A 21,691-nucleotide genomic window follows, 5' to 3' on the forward strand; every position below is an offset into this window, starting at 1 on the left:
GGAAAGTCCAGGCGGTAAAGAACCACAACCGAACGAACACCAGCAAGCGCTCTCCGACGCGCTTCAGCACGTCCACTCGCGTCCAGACTTAAATTCCCACTTTATCAAAACAGATTCGGCCATTACAACCAATTCCTCCGCTTGTATAAATAATGGATTCAAGCAGTGCTCCCTGACCCTTTGAGAGTCCGGCAGGGACGCGTTTGTCGGAATGAGCCCTCGTCAAATATTCATTTAGCGCTTAATGTGAGCCCTTCTCCCCCGAGACCCGCTGTAATAGATGCCTCCGCGCCTTGGCAAGAAACAAGCACTGATCTACCACCACAGAGCAGCAAAACTAGTCCAGCACGCTTCAGACCTGAATCATCTTAAACATCTACACACTTATCTTCCGACAAACAGAACGGAAAAACAGCACGTTCTCCGCGCCCCGCGGCTCTAAAGCAGCATTTTAATGCATTGATATTAATGTAAACCTGCGAAGGGCAATAACGCTTCACGTTTTACTTATATTCGTTTTTCCTTCTGCAAACCGCCAAATGTAATTTTCAGCCGTCAGAGCGAGCGACTGTCATTTATTTAATTTTTATCATTTTTTAAAAAAATACATGTGCGCATCTAATGCGTGTTATCATTTGAATATATATTTTAAAAAAATACAATAATACGAAATGATAAGCTATGCGTATGATTCAGTAAGCTACTCTAAATCTATATACGTATATATTATAATTTTTATAATATGCGACTACAGTAAAAAAACCGCGCGCACAAATAAATTACAGAATGTGCATTTAATTATTGCACTCATATATATATATATATATATATATATATATATATATATATATATATATATATATATATAGAGCTAATAGAAGTTGAAGTGACTACCTTGAAGTGCGTCTTCATTTCATTTGGGCCGTTTTATCTCCCCAAGCAGAGCAGAGATTTACAGGCAAGAAACTTAAACGATGCGGTGTCGCTCACAGTCCTCGTTTCCACTAAAAAATAGAAACGGCGTTAACTTAATGCCTGCTGAGTTTAAAGAACATCGAACATTCAATTCGTTTGAATCAAGCACCAACAAGCACACTGTCGCAATGCAGTTCCGCAAAAAAAAATAAATACTTACTTTAGCAGAGCAGCACCCTCGTTTCCGCGCGCCATCTTAATCAATAACGCACCGTTCGCGTAGAAATCATATTAAACACATTCATTGGGAACGGGACAGTCAGACGCACACAAACAAGCCGAAAACGCTAAAATAAAAATCAAAACCAGAAACGATTTCAAATATCCAAATTTCAAAAATTTATTCATTTCAAACTGCATATTGAAAAAAAAAACTCAGATCGTAACTGTTATAATGATGTTATTAGTTAAAATATATACATGGAGCGTTGGCAGCCGCGTACAGGCCACGTTTTACAACTACGAAAAATGAAAGTTTTTAAAATAAAAACTTAAAATATCACAGAAAATGTACAGAAATTTTACAAACCGTGAGAAAATAAAGAACACAAACTTCATGTACCTAACAGATGAGGAGTGGGAGACCGAAAAGGATCGAATCAAGTGATCTAACCCGCGAGAGTGCCTCTTGTTTGTTCTCGCGGTCGGAACTTAATCATAATTATGATGATAATAATAATAATAATAATGATAACGGTTTATTACTATGCACCTTCGTCGAGAAGCTATTTTTGACCCGCCCGTTCTCAGAAGAGTTTTGGAGCACAAGCCGAAGCGAACATCGGCCGCGCCATCGTTTTTGCCTCTTTTTTTTTTGTTTTTTTTTTTTTTTCATAAAAATGCAACTTCCCGCTGTTTTGCAAACATCACATCTGGTTGTTATTACGCCCTTTGATAAATACTGTACAAAAAAGTCGATTGCAATAATAAAACATTTGAGTCGCCCCCACCACCCTCCCCGTTTTCAGCTTTCCAAATCTCATACACCTTCTGGAATAAAAGAAAAGAAAAAAACGAAACAAAAAAACAGAACAGACCAGAAAAAAAAAGAACAACAGAACGAAAAACTGTGTGGAGTTCCTACCGTTCCATTTTTAAATAGAAAGCAAAAGTTTGTGTTCTTTCCTTGAGCTCTATACAACTTTTCCCTCCCCAAAGTGTTCTGTACAAAAATAGTCCGATGGAGTCCAGCGGTGTAGAAAAGTTCATCTACATGTGCGATAAGGGAATCGTGCCGTTAATCGTCGTGCCGGGCACCGGCGCGCTCTGGTAGTGTTGGGACATGTGCAGTCTGCTCTGCGCGCTCTGGTCCTGGACCTCCGCGCCGGGCAGGTACATACTGATCATGTCCCGCAGGTCCCCCGTTTGACACTGTCCGGCGCGGGAGTGAGAGGACGACGTGACCACCGGCGGACTCGAGCTGGACTCGGACTTGACCACCGAGCCCATGGAGCCCAGCGTCATTCCCGGCGTGCTTTGCTGCGAATAGGACATGCTGTAGGTGGGCGATCCGTTCATGTAGGTCTGCGAGTTGGTCATGGAGTTGTACTGGAGCGCGCTCATGTCGTAGCGGTGCATGGGCTGCATCTGCGCCGTGTTGTGCGCGTTCAGCCCCGGGTGCTGCGGGTAACCCAGCTGCTCCTGCATCATGCCGTAGCCCCCGTTGGTCCAGCCGTTCATGTGGGCATAGCTGTCCATCCTCTGGTTGACCCCGGCGCCCAAACCGGCCCCTACGCCCACACCGGCGCCCATGGCGTTGCCGCCCGGCGCCAGGAGCCCTCCCGGCAGGGTGTACTTGTCCTTCTTCATGAGGGTCTTGGTTTTCCTCCGGGGTCTGTATTTGTAATCCGGGTGTTCCTTCATGTGGAGAGCCCGAAGGCGCTTGGCTTCGTCGATGAACGGCCGCTTCTCGCTCTCGGACAGAAGTTTCCACTCGGCCCCGAGTCGCTTGCTTATTTCCGAATTGTGCATTTTGGGGTTCTCCTGTGCCATTTTCCTCCTCTGGCCCCGCGACCACACCATGAAGGCGTTCATGGGTCTCTTGACCCGGTCCGGGCTGTTTTTCTGGTTGTTTCCCGAAGAGTTGGTGTTCCCCGTGCCCCCCGTGTTCGGCTGAGGCGCCGGGGGCTTCAGCTCGGTTTCCATCATGTTGTACATTTAAAGCGATTTCGTGAAAGTCTTCCCCACCAGAAGTAAATAGAAAAACAGTCCAAAGTGGAGGCTGGCGAAGTTACCTTAGCAGTTCTGGTAACTTTGCTGAGGAGGTAAGCGCTCTTAGGTCCTGTTGTGCCCACAAACTTCTTTTCTTAGTCTTGAAGAATCAACACAAACTCGGTTTCCCTCCTCGCCAGAGCCCTTGTCAACTCCTGATACTTTTTGAACAAGTTAATAGACAACCATTCATAGAGCGACTGTCAGCGAATATAAATGGGTTTGTCGCTGACCAATCAGAGCGCGTCTGCTCCCTCAGCCAAGACTGTGTGTCTCTCGTATTTGCATAAAGGGGCGGGGTTACGGGCGGTCAGCAGTGCAGCTCGAGCCACAGGCAGCGCTTCTCCACCAATGAACACAGTGAGTGTGTGTGTGTGTGTGTGTGTTACCAGAGCAAGAACTTGCTAAAGTGAGAATATTTCTCTCAAACGACCATCTAACCCTATTTTAAAATTTTTAAATCGAACGTTGGAACGCATCTGAACGTTCTCCGCAGGCATTTGGATCGGCCGCCTTGTTTGTTTTTAAGTCGGCGTCTGATTTAACAGTTTGACTGGAATGCTAAATCATGTCAAAAGTTACATCTCAAACGCATTCACAGCAGCCCAACGCTTCGCCTCGCACTTTCTCACAGCATCGCACGCTTATTTCTCGCCAACGAAACGTTCAGGCCCGCGGAAGTGTGCTAAATACGCATTTATTTCTGTTGTGAGAGCGATTCGCTTCGCTAGCATCTCTCAGCGCGTTTAATGCAGCAGGCCGCCGGACCTCGTTTTACTGAGCGTCGTTCTTAAAGGGGTATCCGGTGCGTGTTTATGAACCGCGCTTCGACCGGCTCGGCTTGAACGTGAATTGGAAAACGGAGAGCCGTCAATCATCGCAAATAGGCAGTTTTGTTTCGGCTCTTGTCATTACATCACCGCGAACAAAAGCGGCACAAAAGCCGGCTAACACCGACCGTCCGAGATCTGAAGACTGACGGGAGGAAAGGATTTATTCAGCCTCCTTCCACGCAGCGGCCTTATAATCATGCAATCCAATTGTTGAAAACAAACAGGCTGTTTTATAACAGTTTTTTTTGGCAAGAAGAGTCCCTAAGAGTCGCCCGTTGTTCTGCTGAAGTTGACAATAAAGCGACAGGACGACAGAAGTGGAACTAATATAGCCTACAAACAGGCTTAATGTCAGGAAAAACACGTTTTTTTTTTCTCCTACGATGCGCGAAAGCAGATCTTATTATGTTTCAACAGCGTCATCTTGTGGTGATACGAACGCAAGAAAAGCCCAACGACCGCAGCTTTAAAGTATTTCCCACCACAATAAGCTCAGTTCTTATATATATTTATATATATATATATATATATATATATATATATATATATATATATATATATATATATATATATATATATATATACACACACGCTTGTTTTAGCCCAGCCTATACATAAAGTAAAATAAATTATTATGAATTATAAAAGCCAACACCAACATTTCTCGTTTGATATATTGGATGGGAGTCTGCATAAATAAACAAATAGTCGTCGTTTTAAAGTTGCTTTAACGACCATGGAGTCTGATCACTGCAGCGCGCGCCATTCTGATGCAACTCTAAAGCGCGCTCTCTCTCTCTCTCTCTCTCTCTCTCTCTCTCTCTATCTGCATTTGAGTGCCTTAATCTGCTTATGGAAATGTGTAGAACAGCGGGGAATCTCTAACATCCCAGAGCGGCTCCTGCTTTGGCTAAATTGTTAATTGTCGCAGTTCTAAATAATAGTTAGGAGCTCGCGGAAAAAAAAACACGCGTTTCTCGATATTCAACTCAAAACGCCTTTTAACGACCCCCACTTGTCTGGCTTCGAGGACCGATGCTTCATAAATAAAATGTGTAGAAAATTAATAGATGTAAAAAAAAAAAATTATAACAACAACAATACAATAAAGGACGGCAAAAATAAATAATGTAAAAAAAAAAAATAATAGTAAAAATTAGTATACTTTACGAGAACCCTACTCGTCCCAAAATAATAATGCATGTCTGAATTAAAGCGCATGATCTAAACGAAAATAACTTTTCGTTCCTTGGTGTTTTTATGTTTGCGTTCGACGTCTCGCAACGAATTCGGTGCGCGCCTGAAAAATACATATTTCTACAGAAACGGACGCAACAATTGCATAAAGCGTTCTTTGAAAGTGAGAGTTGGAATTATTCAAGCGTTAAGCCCTAAAATTAGGAGTTACGAATTAGTAGGCGTTAGAGGGGGAGAGCGAGGAGCAGAAACAGAGGAGAGAGAGAGAGAGAGAGAGAGAGAGAGAGAGAGAGAGAGAGAGAGGGTTTCTCCACTAGGGGCCGCGCTGACTGCAGATCAAAATATGACAAGTAACACCGCTTAATATATCAGCATGATAACGGTGTCCGGTTTGTATGGGCGCTTATAATATTTCACAAACGACGGCGCGCAAAAAAAAAAAAAAAAAAAAAACGAAACGTAATAAAACAAAAAGTATTTTTTGCAAACTCACCGGCAGCCGCATAGAAAGTTGGACCACGTGGCATTTTAGAACGAATTAAAGAATTAACTTCAAAATCAAATGCGCGTTCTAATTGCGCGCGCCTTTTAAATACCGAAAGCGATTAAAAACACATGAAAAACAAACGTTTGTTTGTCCCTCCCCCCCCCCAAAGTTTTCCCAACTGTCAACAAGTGCACGTCTACTGTGTGAAACAAACACATACAGCTCGAATAAATAAAAGCGCGTGTTGAGGAACGACCGTCGTTTTAAAATAACTCCAATGAACGCCCCGTCCCGGCGGAGTTACTCACGCTCAGTTTGACCGACCGACACATCCAGAGCTCCGTCTGCCTCCCCGGGAGGATCCTCGCAGGCGCGCCCCGGCGAGCAGGCGCTCTTCCCCGGCCGCGCTCCTCGCCGGCGGCCGCTCTCGCGATCCGTCAGCGTCCACTCGCCAGGCGTGCCCGCTTCCGAGTGCTCGCCGCGCGGCTGCTCTCACCCGCCTCAGTCCCTCCGCAGCCGTCTGAAAAGGGGCCGATTGAAAAAGAAGAAGAATGCATCAAGAACAACAAAAGTCACTTATAGCAAGTCTACAAAAAACCCCCCACCAAACATAATGAGAAAGGAGAAAGCTTTATATTTTTTCACTGGGTATTCAGAGATAATTTGAAGCCATTGTTTCTGGCACAGATGGCTCTTTTTAATACAATAACGCTGTGAGCTCCACCAACAATAAAAATCTAAAGCCTTCTCCTGAATAACAGTTTTTGTTCGCTCTTGTAAAGGGCCAACAAAAGCAGTCGTGAGGTAATGGGCTGGCTTTTTTCAAACGCAAAGAATGGCTATTTGATAAAGATTTTACTTCAGAAAATACACTGCCGTGGCATGTACAGCCGGGGAGCATTCGGTGCTTCCACAGATTTATTACAACAACAGCAGCAGCAGCAGCAGCGAGGAGAAGCCACTATATCAAAGGCGTTTTAATAAACGCGTAATAACAATTATTATTTATTCTTCGTAATCAAATCGCGTTGCAATAAATCCATCACAAACGTTACGTATTTATTAAATCCTAATTGCTGTTTTTCCACCAGGAGAAAGAAAGAAAAAAAAAATCAATGAGCATGCGGTGACACGTTTCACAATATTTTCCACTATTTATCACCGCAGCTTGACTGCGATTGTCGCGTCTAATTAATAAGCGGGGAAATATCTGAGCTTAAATTGAAAACGATGCTCTGATCCCGGTCTTATTCGGTGTTGCTTTCGCACTGGGTCAGCGCTCTTATGGGTTTTGACAGGGCGCTGGGGTAGAAAGGAACAGGGGGAAGACAAAAGGCCTCCGCGGGAAAAGTTGTCGGTTGGCGGCCGTGTGTTTGTCTACCTTTCTATAGGAATTACGGGCCGCCTCGTCCTCCCTATACCTCCGTGGTGACAGTAATCCACTGCGCTGGCTGTGGAGGCTTTGTCTACTCATACAACACGGTTCAGTGTTAATCTCCGCGGTGCTGCTACAAAAGAAAAGCAATAATGACTTCAATCAAAATACTACCCTGACTAATGAGCTCGCGAAGGTGCGGGCGAACGGGAGAGATCGCGTGGAGGTCGCGAGGATAATCCTAAAAATAAGAACAAACGCGTTTTGTCAAAAAGTCAATAATTTTGCCGAAAATAAACTCCTTTATTAATACTAATGGGATTAGGAGATTGCTCTGCCGATTTTAAAGCTGCGGTCGAAGTCGGATGCGGTAAACGGTGACGAGACAAAACGGCGGGAACGACAGAAGCGCGGTCAGATTCGCCGAATGCTAATGCGTTTCAGATGGAGCCGGCCTGCGTCGCCGATACGTGAATGAATGGCCGTTCATTTCCATATGCATGAGAGTGTGTTCTCGCTGCTATTTTGCGCGCATTATGGTTACACAAGACCGGCTTAATGGGAGGATGACACTTTAGACCCCCGTGCTCTTCCTTTCGGGCCCCGCTGAATCTGTAATCAAGGGGGAAGCGTTTCAGGGTTCGAGACCTGTCAGTCACAGCCCGACTGAACCTCCGTGTGAACTTCTTCAAGGGCTGAATGAACAGAGCTCCAGTGGGACCAGGCGACTAGACGCTCCCCGTGTGTTATTAATGCGCCGTAATAACATTTATGTTATTAAATTAGCTCAGCGTTGTGGCCGTGTTACGTAAATTGCTCAATCTGTAAAGAAAAATGGAGAATGGTGTTCACATAGCGGCCATTGAGGCATAAAAGCGAACCGACAAATAGAACAACTGAAAAAAAAACATATGAACATTTCCAAGTTCAATTTGACCACAAAATCTGTTTATCTGTCTATATAATTTATTCATTTATTTACATACATACACACTTACTAAAACCGTATAAATATATACGAGCATAATGTAAAGTATTCTATAACACCATCTATAATTAATCTGTAATCATTTATTTAGTGCTTGTTTGTAAAAAAAATTGTGAAAATGCAATGCAACTGTTAAAGAAATATCACATGCGTTTCATACAAAATAAATACTGTAATAGAAATATTTTTAAAACTTGAATTTGTTTTCATTAGCCTTGAATAAATAACTTCGAAACTGAAGCATTTTAATTTCTTATACTGATCGTAATCCACTCGATGTGAAATGCCAAATGTGGGATGTTTCTAAGTTGCCATGCTTTCATGGTGACAGCGCTCTTCCAAATTAGTAAGCCGAAACTCATCACGCTTAACTAAGTTCTCGTAATGTTTTGTGTGGGATGTTTTTTCGTTCACGCCACAGATAATATATGTCATTCGCCGAGATTATCTCTTCTCTGCGTGTGTGATCTACCTGCCACGTAGACTAAACATCCTGAAAACTGCTCGAACAGCGGGAGAACACGGGATCAAAACCATCACAAACCACTTCCTTAGTTAAAGGCACGAGCCAGGGCCAAGTGATGAAAGCCTTGAGATTCATATTCGTTCAGGAGAAAACGCAGGCACTGTTATCTGCAGAGTTACATCACGGGGACCGTGGCTTTGGTTCAGGCTACCAGTGTAGAGAAACGCTTTTCAGCCATAAGTTCTCCTCCGTTTGATTATATGTATGTGCTCTAAGTGGGAAAAAAAACTATAACACCTGATCTCAAAGGTCAGATCCACGACACGACTGCGAAGACATTTCCAGAGCAGTGAATAGCAAGTCTGTGTGTGCATATTAATTTTCTAGGTATTCTGAGGTGTCTTAGGACCTCAGGGTCTTCTGGCTTTTGAAATGTTTAATTAAATGACTTTGCCTCATCATCAGGAACATGAAACGAAAGAGGGAAAACAGTTTGCCCAACCTCCTGAACAACACAAAAGACATTATTCGAAATCACCACCTACAGCAAATAAGGTGCTAAGAACATATGGCTTATATTTACTCATCTTGTCTCGCTCCAGTTGAATTCAATTAAAAGGCGTCTGACTTGGAAATATAGAGTGCAGTGACACTAAGCTGACACACTCTGGTGCCTTAAAATATACTGGATTCGCCAACCAATCCAATCTAGTATTGATTAGGTTACTGACACACAACCAGAGACTCCTTTGAGTGAAATCAGCAACCCAGTGTCAGTAGCAGTTTGCGATATTTGAATAGCCGTTCATTGTCTTAACACAACAAATGCGACACCATCAAGGTGTGAACAACTAACTTGCTGTAATTATGCTACAATGTTCTGAATGGCTTGCCGGGGCATTGCTATATGGTTGCTAGGATGATCTCGATAGTTGCTAGGGCATTTTTTTAAGGTCTTCTGGGTGGTTGCATACTGATCTAAATCAAAAGAGCATCATCAAGGTGTGAACTTGTTGTATTGGTGCTAGGATGTTGCGGATGGCTGCCAGAGAATTTCTATTTGGTTGCTAGGGCATTCTTGATTGTTGCTATGGCATTTTTAAATATTTTGCTAGTCGGTTACATACTGGTCTCCTTCAAATAATCCACGTTAAGGTGTGAACAACTAATCCAAAGGCAAGGACATTCTGGATGCTTAAGAAGGAATGGCTAGGTCATTGCTAGGGTGATCTCGAAAGATGCTGGGAAATTTTCTAGGTTTTCTACTAGCTGGTTACATGCTGGTCTAGATCAAAAGAACTTAACTCAGTGGAAACCAACTGAACCTGTCACGATGATGCCAGAATGTTGGATAATTCTCAGGACATGGCTTTGTGGTTGCTAGGGTGATCTTGATAGTTGCTGGTCATGGAATTTTGAGTGATTGCTAGTTAGTTACATATTGGATTACATCATTAGCACCAGATTAATATGTGTACAATCGACCCATTGAAAACCAGTTGAATTTAGTAAAACGATGATAGACAGTTGCTATGTTATTACTAGGCTGATCTCAGTGGTTACTAGGGCATTTTATGGGCGGCTACTATTTGGTTATATACTAGTTTATGTCAAAAGAGCCACATCAAAATGTGAACAATTAACTCAATGTTAACCAACTAAAAATGTTGCAATGAAGACATTTCTGACATTTCTTTGTGGTTTCTAGGGTATTCCTGATGGTTTTTTATTATATTTTCAGGGTGTCCTGGATAGTTGCTAGCTGTTTTAATACTGTTCTGTGCAACAAAAAAATCTTAATCTCAGGTGCCTCTTTCAATGTCCACCAGACTTCAGAAGTACGTGTCTTCAATATGTAAAAATATGGTAAAATGCTTGTTTATAAGCAGTAGTAGTAGTAGCAGTGCTAGCTTGCTAGGTTCAAGCGCCAAAAATCGTGGCTGACTTAGCAGTAGTAATAAATCGATTTCAAATAAATAAAAAGCTCTCTAAAAAGTTGCCAGACACTCCTGACAGATTCCCTATGAAACCAAATGTCTGTTAATCAAAGTACATAGACACAAACACAAGAGACAGGTGTCTTAAAAAAGCCAGATAGGGCTGTGTAGCACAGAGGAATCATATGGAAACAGGGCTCCAGCAACCCTCATATAATGAAGAGATAGATAACAGAACACTTGCTCACTGTAACGGCAATAATAGATCCGTATAAATTGCATGGGGTTGCTGATGCATTGACACAGTGCTTACTAGACAGATACTCCAACAGCAGACATACCGATGGGTTTTGTTTACCGGCCAATTTGAATTCAAATAAAGCTTTGCTTTCGCTGACTGCACATCATTATCCATGAGACTATAATCCCACCAGCAAATCCTACAGCTTCCAGAGCCAGACCTTTTGTTTGGGATTACTGAAAGCTTAGCCTATAACAAAGAGAAATGAGGCATTTCCCTCATCCTCCGTAATTAAGTGTGAAGAGTTGTTTCAAATCCAGACGAGAAACTGGACACACCACAGGATGATACCTCTTAGACTTTGGTGACATGGGCGATGGCAGGTGTCCCTTGCATTTCTGCTTATGAATGTCATAAGATATAGGCTTAGAGAACATATCATAAACGCAGAATCCAAAATCACGGACACCTTGGCTTTTCTTGGTCCTTGATTTTTTTGTTCGCCTTGTTTCTTTGAACAGTAATGTTTCTATTACAGAATTTCAACAGCGAATATGATTCCTGAAAAAAAAGCTAAAGATTTTATTCTTCATTATTCAGCTAACGGCCTATTGATGCCTAAGCATTTGGCTTCTTGGGTTATTGAGTTGCTCAGGGTTCTTGAGTTCCTGCATTGTCATTCGAAGATTTAAAAAGCTCTTGATGCACATGATGGGGTTGTTCAGATCTGGAGTATTACCTTTCGGGTTCATAAATGCACTATAGATGTTTGGGTTTTTTTTACCAAAAAATAGAGAATACAAAGTTATTTGTGAAACTTCTGATTGAAACCTTTTTTTGTTGAGGGAGCAGGACAATGAATCAACAAATAAATAAATAATCAGCATTTCACTTACCAATATGCGTTAAAGAAACTTGTCAAGAACCTTACTAAAACTGCATTCTCCTACAAACTTCCCCTCAGACTGTCGCTGTTAATTGGAGAGTGTCCACACATCATAATGGACTTGGGGAGCATGTGATTCAGTCAATCTCTGGCCTCGTTGAAGTGTTTGAATGGGCCGCTTGTTCCCAGTAGAGGAAACGCACAGTGTTCCAGCACTGGCAGGTTGTTCGGAGATATCTGCACGGACACTGGCTCTGGACCACCATCTGAGATGAGCAGAGACCGGGTTTGATGGCTGTCCAGTGCACCGGATCAATACAGCTATCTTGTGGACTTTTTCTCAAGCGTTGGGAAATCCAACAAAAAAATAAAAAAAAAATAAAGACCAGCCTTTTGTGAATAGAGGAAGATCAATGTGGTGTCGCACCCCTTCCAGATCACAGACAAAAAGAGACAATGGCCAGTTTTTGGAGATGCTATTAAGCTGTTCTAAATTACACTGAAAACACATTGATGTTGGGGTGGTTAGATGAGACAACATCATCATCTGAACAATTTGCAGACTTTCAGTCAATTGTAGCTATATATGTATATAAATATATGGCAAGCATTTGACTTATTTATTTGTATAGAAAATGGAATATAAGACCCGCAGGAGAGCAAAATCGCAAAAGGAGATACTCAACAGTATCACCAGCTTTTGCAAAGTCTGAAATAAAATGGCAGATATGGTTTTTTAATGAATGCATTTATTACAAACCTCATGAGCTATAAATACAAATTCACTGGCAAACATTAGACAAACCACAGCATAGCAAACTAAAATAAATATCTCTAAGATGAATTTTTTGTTCTTCCTTTACACTAATCCTATTGATGTACAGAAAAAAACGACTCTCCCACAGGTTTAATAACAGTTTTTTACTTTTATTCCATTCCTAGGGAACATTTAAAACAGTAAAAACTCTTTATGTCTCGTGAGCAACCTCTGAGCAATAAACGCTCCTCCGGGGAGGTGTGTATTTAGCGACAGGTGCTAGGCTCACGTGAAGGCTATAATTATTATCATAAAATAAAATGACTTCAAAGCTTCACCGGTTTTTAAGACACATTCAAGATATAGTTCCTAAAACTCCAAATAGGCTCCCTTAATGAACTCAAGCTCCTAATTGGATTTTTAAAAGTTTCATACGGGGGGAGGGGGTACAAAACACAATTAACTCCGAGCATCGAGTCAGGCTTGAGCGCCTCCCATGAGTAACATTCGTTCATGTACACACACTTCATGACTGAACTGCAGGGAGGTCTCGTCCTCCTCACGGGCTAGCCGTGACTCCCCGCGCGTTTCTCCATCCTGCGCTTTTCTTTCCCCCTTGTTTATACTGTAGTTGTAGAATTTCACAACTAGCCCATAAATACCACCGGCTCACGGGAAGATAAATCGCAAGTGTTTGCCTGCGTGCGAAAAGCAAAGAAAACGTGAGTTATGGAGGCGTAGGGACGTCCACTTCGCTGTGGGAAACGGCCTACGTTACGGCACTCTTCTTTAAATGGCGTCATAAAGCACACACGCGCGTTTACACTCGCTGACAAGTGCACGCAACAGTTTGCGGCATCTGTGTGTGTGTGTGTGTGTAAGCTGCTCCATCACCTCCCACTGTTAACATCTGCTCCGTTTAACGCTGCCATGTAACTCTGCCACACTGATACATGCTAATAGAATCAAATGAATCACGCTGCCAGCTCTTATCACGTTACATGCTCTGCTCATGCGCTGATAGATGGCATTAATACAGCTCCGGCGGGGAGACATGAAGAGTTTACTGAGAAACTAGCTTCAGTGCAAAAAAAAGATCTTTTTAGGTAGATGCTCTGACAAACGACAAGCATAAAATATGTGTTTTGTAGAGTCAAGCAAAATGGAAAAAAAATTGCAGGATGAGAAACCAAACGCTTAATCCAATTCATATTATTTTTGGTTTCTCAAAGAAACATTCTTTAAAAAAATATGCATCGGTACTTCTATTTTTTCCACTATTAAGAACATTTGTTCTATGCAAGGATTCCATGGATCTTGAAGGTTCTTCGTGAAACCATGGATGCCAGTAAAGAAACCTTTAAGACTGTACGATTTTCTGCAGATAAATCTCTCAAAATATCTTAAGATGTTCTTAAAGATTACCATTGATGTCAGTAAAGAAACTTTACGGAGACTGTACGGATTTCTAAATATTTTAAGATAAGTCTAAAGATAAATCTAAAGCAAATTTACATAGACCTCCACCAAGACTACTAAGAAAGAGCAATAAAATGTGAGTGAAATTTCTCTTTTAAATCGCAAGTAAGATTCTTCGATTTCATCTCTTTAATCTCGCTGTCTCTGAGAAATATTGGCGATATTAAAGAGACTTTCGCGCTAAACGTGAGATAGAAACCCGTGTAAACAAACAGCATTTCTGTATTGTTAAAACCAAGACGCAACTATCTGGTCTGTCTCGGCAGCTCCTTCAATTTTTTTTTTTCGTCCAAAAGTCAGTCTCAGAAGAGCCGTCGCTGTCTTTCAGATGAGGAGATCTCCAGAACGAGATCGTCCAGCGTCAGGAACAATGACAGCTGCCTGCATCTGACCCAGTATTGATGCAGCGGCATTTGGATCCCGTCCTGACACACATCCAAGACGCGAGAAGCGCGCAACCACCCCAGTCCTGCATTGATGTTTGTGCAAAATCAATAAAAATGATCTCGGGAGTCCATACGCCATTTGGCAGCTCCATTTTGCCATGTCTTCTTAAAGAATATAGGAGACATACTGTACAATGGGCCAGTCGAGCGCATGTAATTTGTCAAGCTAATCTGCAGCAGTCTTACATTGATTTTTTTCCCTTTCTTTTCGGACTCCTTAGCCTCTGGTCATTACAGCACAAAAACTTACTTAATCATACAGTGTGTTAATGTACGGGTCACAATAACGTCCATTTTCTTGCCCTCTGGTAATTTCTTGGCTTTCTTCGCCTTTGCTCAAGAATCTTTTTATGGGTCAGTGTCCCTCCGCAGCTAATGTTGGGAAGACGCTCAGGACGGGCCAAGTTTGGAACAAGAATTCGTGAGTGCACACGAGTGCATCTCAGTATCTGCGCTAATACATATTTGTCATTCATTTAATAAAAATGGTATAAAATATACATTGTATTATTACATCCCGGGTGGAATTCTGTCCGCGTAAATTCAGATTCCTCAGTTCCACCAATCGGACGAGGCTGAATGTTTACGACTAAATCTTTGTAAATCCATTCTTGCATTAATCGCTGCACTCACTTTAATGCAACGTTTTACGTAAGAATGGTTTGTGAAGGAAAGCGATTTCACGAATGAAGCCCAAGTACCTACAATTTAGTAAAATGCACAAACGGTTAGCTGTGACTCTAAATTCAGGAAGTGGCTTTAAAATGCCAGTAAAGTGGAAATAGCGTTTGGTTTGGCTAATGTGGCTAATTAGCAGAATTAAAAAGGAATATGCTGGGTTCATTACAATTTACAAAAAAAAAAAACAGTCGCTAATTCATGATGCTAAATTTCATGCATGCATGCATTATTTGAGTTGAAAAGGGTTTCAGGGTTTCATTCATGCATGCTGCGTATCGTTTGCATACCGTGTCTATACCTCGCGTTTCCGACGGATTGTAAGTGCTTCCGAGTTTTGTGCCGAAATACTTTTAATAAATGCACTAAAAAGGGTTTTATTAAAAAAAGGCTTTACCTGTCTTGGCTTAGCGGCATTGACCACCAGTGCATTAAATGCATCTCTCAAGAGCGCGATAATGCAGCGAGACCCTAAACCCGGGCGCAAAACACGGCATTACGCTTCTCCTGGCGTACTCTAGCGTGCCGTTTCCTATACGGCCGCAAACAGATGGGGAATTGTTACTATCTGGCATCTTTTTAAATAATCTAGGTATATCCATTGCACTTGGATGTTGCCGCTTTTGAATCTGTGTTTGTCCTGTTTGCCAAACCTATCATTTACACCAGGGCTCTTAAAGGAAGAAAAGCCCCCCTCTTATGGCATACGTGTCACCCTCTCTCTTTAAGGCTTTACCCCTTGTGCGCTTATCTGCTCCAGTCAAATGTATTTCTTATCGAGAGGGGGGAAAAAAAAAGTCCGTGAAGCTGCCTGACAATACGGCGTTATCAAATTTCCTCAGCCCAGTCGGCGTGTCATTCAGTCAGTCAGATGGTCTCGGGTTTGATTGATGGATGGGCTTCGTGACAAATAAAACCTGGATCAACAGCTTTGCACCTCTCTCCTCATCGGAGACCCGCACGAAACATTCCTCCGTAACAAAGGCGGGATTACGGATGCATTAGCCCGCCATCGACCACGGGCCTTCTAGTGCTGTCAATACTTTGCACATAATAACCTGAAGCCACGATAAGGAAACAAAAGGAGGGGAGATAGGAGCGGCGAAAAGGAAAAATAAATCAATGGCCGAGTGGGGGAAAGTTTTTTCAAAGGCACACATGCGCCGTCGGAGCGGGGGGACGAATTTTCCGCCACCGCCGCCGGATAATGGCCTCTGACACGAGGACAATGAGCCCTGAGGGTCCATCGGCGGTCAGTCGAGCGGCCGCGATGGGCTCCGATAAGGGCCGAGACGAGCGCCCGCATTCAATTACGCCGTTAATCTCTGCATTAGGAGCCACCGACTCGAGCGACTTTTACGCCCGCTTTCTGATGCGCCTCCGGAAGATATATCCGTCCGTCCGGATTAAACGACATCCTTTCTGCTCGACGCCGGTGTACAACTCACTCCAAATCTTCCGCGCTTCCTCGCGAAAAAGTCGCGCCGCGTGGCGTATCCGTGATGGCACTTCAAAGTAATCGGCGAAGGCTTCAGCAAATGACTGACTGAGAGGGGCCCCGAGGTAATTGTTTCACCAATCCTAATTAATTAATTTCCTCCACCCTGTTTGCGCCGGCGTTCACACGGTTAGGGGCCGCCTCGGCAGGTAATAATAAATAAATAACCGAAGGCAGGCTCTGGAAAATTAATGAGAAAAGAGAAAAGAGGCCCGGCATGTTCTGTCTGCTGAGGACCGGCGCACAAAGACACAATAAACCGGGCGAACAAACAGCTCCTTGAAAAAAAATCACCCAGAAACAGTGAGCAAATTCAATTACAGAAGTAATTAGAAGATATAGGGCGAGACTGCCTTTTGGGACTGTGCCAGGAAACATGAATTAATAAGACAGAATAGGAGGAGGCCGTTGTAGTAATTAAGAGGCAATCACCTATGTCAATGAATACCTAAAAACAGGATGGAAAACTATTAATTCAGTGATCAAAAATATTTTGAAGATGATTAATACAGCAAATTCATTTAAAAAGACTAATTTCTGGAAAGATAGCAAGACAATTGCACATAATGTGCTCTTTCTGGCATTTATATTGCTAATTAAATTTCGATCGTTTGCGGAGGCATTCTCGAATCTGTAAAACAGCACAGACAGCATTTGCCAGAAACTCGGTCTCGGGCCACATGCAGATAGGGTACATGGAAATGCATCGGTAATTTCATTTCGTAAAAACCAAATAATCCGAATAATGGCGCGCCGATAGAAATGCAGCGACTAAAAATAAAAACGTGAAATAAAGATTCTAAGCAAGGTTATTGGTTATATGTCAAAACCAATAAAATGGAACGATGATAATAATAACAGAATGACAAAAACGCGAAAGGATGTCGCGCAAATTTGAACCGAAATGAAAATGAATTAAAAGAAATACATACGAAACAGAACCGATGCTAGAATGACAAAAGTGATGTCAAAGAAGAACCATTAAAAAGAACGTTTCAATGATCCGAAGAACCTTTTGGGGATTTTTAAGGTTCTCGATGGAACCGTCGATGCCGATCAAAAACCGTTATTTAATAAAAGAAGCATGAAACAAATCACAGAAGCGAGGCCATGTAGCGTGACATTTCGGTTTACGCTCCCTGCATAAAAAAAACAACCCGAATGCATCTAAAACGAATGCATTTCAAAACATGATCGGAAACTAATACGACTCCAAGCCAGATGGTCTAATTTCGAGAGGAGATATTAAAGAAAATGCCATTTAGTCGTATTCAAATTCCATCTAAAGGACAAAATAGATGCTAAATTTGAGGGCTGCTTTAATTTTACCTTAAAGATCTTTGGTACGGATCAGTCATTCTTTCAGCGAAAATGGCAGATTTCACCACGCGACATTAACATATTCATATGCGTTAGCGGTTAAAGCCATTTTTTGGCAGATACGAGAGGCAAATTCCACTTAATATTATCAGAAGCCGGAATCTGACGGCATAAAAGACCAATTGCCTGAGGGGAAGGGATAACACTAATATGCTTTCAAATTTCAGCGCAGTATTTACACAGCGAGGTATATCATTTACTGCGGCGCGCCGGACGGACACGAAGGGCCGTGCGGTTTAGCGACTTCAATTATCGCCTAAATAGACTTAATATTGAAGATCAAAACCGCGAGCGTCGACTTGACTGAAGTCCAGAAGAGGCCTAATGCTCGGCCAGTCAGCAAAACAAACGGACTTAGCTGCGCGATTAGCACCGAACGCCCTCGTATCAGCAGCGATCAAACACGCGCTCCAAAGTTTATGCGCGCCGTGTCAAAGCCTTAAATGGTTTATCCCGATTCGAGCCTTCGCCGAGACGCCTAATTTTCTATTCAAAGCTATCGGAGGCCCGTTCGGATAAATGAGAGTGATTAAAACCAAGATTGCAACAACATAAGTTGTCGCTCAAGAACATTCGAGGGACATCTGGTGTCACAGAGACCTGAGACAGTTAACAGGGAGATGAGAAGTTTCCCTCTTCACAGCCTGGCATCCAGTTGGCACGCGGCGCTTTGGTTGAATGCCAGCGAGGCTGCCATCTGTGTCCTTTAACCCTAAAGATGACAGATGTGGAGGCAGAGAGTGATTTGAGATTCAGCTCCGTAAACAAGAAGTGCTGCGACTCGCGAGCGCTTCCTGTCATTCACAACCAGCCTAAATGAGCGCCATCAATTAGAAAAGTGCTCAAATTAAATCCCTTTTCTCTTCAATACACAAGAAATTGTGGCGAAATTGAAACTCGGGGGGAACAAATGATGGGCGACCTTTGATTGGACTCTCCAATCTCGGGAAACTACAATATACGGATTCGCTCACTTTCGAACACTTCTGTTTTTATTTTTCTGGATTGTTATTTAATACTAATCCTTATCACCTAATTCACCAAATGTGAGTTTCACTTGGTGGATGCTAAACCGGGTGAAGAAATCCTTTAAGTTTGAGCCAGTAAGGACCAACCTAGATCATCCTAGCAACCGCATGGTCACGCCATAGCAACACTCTAAAACAACCAGATCACCCTAGCAACCGCATGGTCATGCCATAGCAACACTCTAAAACACCCAGATCACCCTAGCAACCGCATGGTCACGCCTTAGCAACACTCTAAAACAACCAGATCACCCTAGCAACCGCATGGTCACGCCATAGCAACACTCTAAAACACCCAGATCACCCTAGCAACCGCTTGGTCACGCCTTAGCAACACTCTAAAACAACCAGATCACCCTAGCAACCGCATGGTCACGCCTTAGCAACACTCTAAAACAACCAGATCACCCTAGCAACCGCATGGTCACGCCATAGCAACACTCTAAAACAACCAGATCACCCTAGCAACCGCATGGTCACGCCATAGCAACACTCTAAAACACCCAGATCACCCTAGCAACCGCTTGGTCACGCCTTAGCAACACTCTAAAACAACCAGATCACCCTAGCAACCACATGGTCACGCCATAGCAACACTAAAATAACCAAACTACCCTAGCAACCGCATGGTCACGCCTTAGCAACACTCTAAAACAACCAGATCACCCTAGCAACCGCATGGTCATGCCTTAGCAACACTCTAAACAACCCAGATCACCTTAGCAACTGCATAGCAAAGCACTGGCTACAAAACCCTCAGATTGTGGACACAACACTCACATTTTCTTCATTAAATAACACTAGAACTAATAATCATCATTAACATCAAAATAAAATGATGATGATGTTGTTATTAGCAATAAATAAAATTGTACAACAGTTAATAAACAGTTAAAAATAACAGCAGTTAATAAAATTAATGATTTAAAAGTGAGAAAAAACTACAGTACTCTAAAATGTATCATATTAAATATTATTGTTATTAAGTATTATTATACTTTCTTGTTCACAATTACAACAAATAATAAAATTAGAAAAAACAATTATAAGGATAAAATTAGTTACAATAATAATAATAATAATAATAATAATAATAATAATGTAAAAGAATAAAAAGGGTGTCACAAGTGTAAGACTTGTTTTATTAGGATAAATTGTTTTGTTGTTTATCAACAATAATAACCATTATGAGTTATAAAAGTTAATTATAACAACAGTAATAATAACAATATTAAAAATAATAACAATAGCAACAACTAAAAACAATAATAGAGATGAAGATATGTTTAATATTAAGATGTCACCAGGATAAGAGCTTAGTACAGCTAATATAGCTATTATTATTATTACTGACTTTTTTATTATGCTTGATAAATTAAATAAGTTATTAAAATGTAACAAAAATACATATACTTAAGTAACAACAACAATAATAATAATTATTATTATTATAAAAACGTCACAATGTTAGTATAATCTTCTAGTTTTGTTCATCAACGAACAAACAAATCTCAGCAGCCATAAACAAGGTTAAGCGTTTTCATAAACCATTTTGCACATATTTCTGGGAGCCGTTGATTTCAGTCCGCTGATTAAACAGAATCTCTGTTCTTCAGCACTGATATTGACTCTAGAGGCTCTGGGCACGGCTCAGCTCTGCCGACTCATTTTCCTCACACTTCTGACCACCTCGGCACAAAGCGCGAGAAGGCCTTTGCCTTCTGATTACAGTCTCATCTGCGCTTTGCTGGCACCTCAAAGCCCTGCCAGGTAAAATTGCCGTCTCCCCCTTGGCCCCCCTTTTGTAACATCAAGCTCTGTATCCCAGCCCGGCTGCACCTCTCGCTGGCTCATTCTTTACCCAAATGACAGTGTTTTTGGCCCAGTAATGGCTCTCATTTTCTCAGCGCCCAGCGGTAGCCTCACTTTTCATCAGGCTGGATCACTGCAGCAGGTCTTCCTCTCAGTCGAGCACTAAAGAGAGACACCCGACACCCCCTACAAACAAATACATCATCTACATCATCTCGCCCCCTACACAAATACCAGCATAGACGCTAACACTGACAACACTGACACTTACACGTATTGGACGAGAAAACAGTAGCAAAGAAATTCTCTTACGTTTGATCTTCTATGACAATACTTAAACATAAACACATTTATATTTTATGTCCTACATTTATGTTTAAATGTAATTTTAAAATCAAGCAAATTTTAACACAGCCAAACACACTATTTTTTAAAAAACATTTAACCTTAGTGTTTATTACATTGTAATTAAACATTTTGTACTGTGTAATAACTAATGAATAGGTCTGTAATGATTAAATTATACACCTATGTTCTTCGAACTTCTAAGTAGGTTTATTCATGTTATTAGAATTATGATTGATTATATTTGCATTAAACATGAAACAATCAAATTGTTTATGCATTTACTGAGATTTCAGTTTAAAAAAGTGGAAATCTGATCAATTTATGCATACTGTGTATAACAGACATTTAAATTTTATGTCTATTTAGTTTTTAATCAACTTTCAATTTTTAAGAAAATTCTAACTTAGTGTATTACATTGTAATTACGAATGTAGTACTGTGTAATAACTAATTAAGAACATTTATCATACATACACATATATTCTGCGACTACTAAATAGTTTTTGCTCGTGTTATTAGAATTATGATTAATTATATTTGCATTAAACAAATTAAATCATATTGTTTATTTATTTAGATTACGTAAAAATCAACAACAACAAAAAAGAAATCTATGCATGTTATACTGTGTATAACAGCCATTTTTGACACTTTCTTTGTAATTTCATG

General features: G+C 41.6%; 1 protein-coding gene and 1 long non-coding RNA gene across 6 annotated transcripts in view; both read right to left on the reverse strand.

Annotated features, from left to right (window-relative positions):
- LOC122334060 overlaps positions 1-21,691 on the reverse strand; it is a 105,126-nt gene that overhangs the window by 20,710 nt on the left and 62,725 nt on the right. For 4 of the 5 annotated variants that reach the window (XR_006248719.1, XR_006248718.1, XR_006248717.1 and 1 more), the window contains 2 exons: positions 6,012-6,223; positions 895-1,004 (listed from right to left, as the gene is read on the reverse strand). This is a non-coding gene — a long non-coding RNA (uncharacterized LOC122334060). The remainder of the gene's footprint in view (positions 1-894; positions 1,005-6,011; positions 6,224-21,691) is intronic. The other variant, XR_006248716.1, reaches the window with a different exon arrangement.
- On the reverse strand, positions 1,291-4,354 carry sox2 (SRY-box transcription factor 2). Its single transcript, XM_043231963.1, has one exon. The coding sequence runs from the start codon at positions 3,130-3,132 to the stop codon at positions 2,185-2,187; it is 948 nt and encodes a 315-aa protein (XP_043087898.1). The 5' UTR covers positions 3,133-4,354; the 3' UTR covers positions 1,291-2,184.

The sequence above is a fragment of the Puntigrus tetrazona genome, unplaced genomic scaffold (assembly GCF_018831695.1).
Source record: "Puntigrus tetrazona isolate hp1 unplaced genomic scaffold, ASM1883169v1 S000000472, whole genome shotgun sequence".
Lineage (NCBI taxonomy): Eukaryota > Metazoa > Chordata > Actinopteri > Cypriniformes > Cyprinidae > Puntigrus > Puntigrus tetrazona.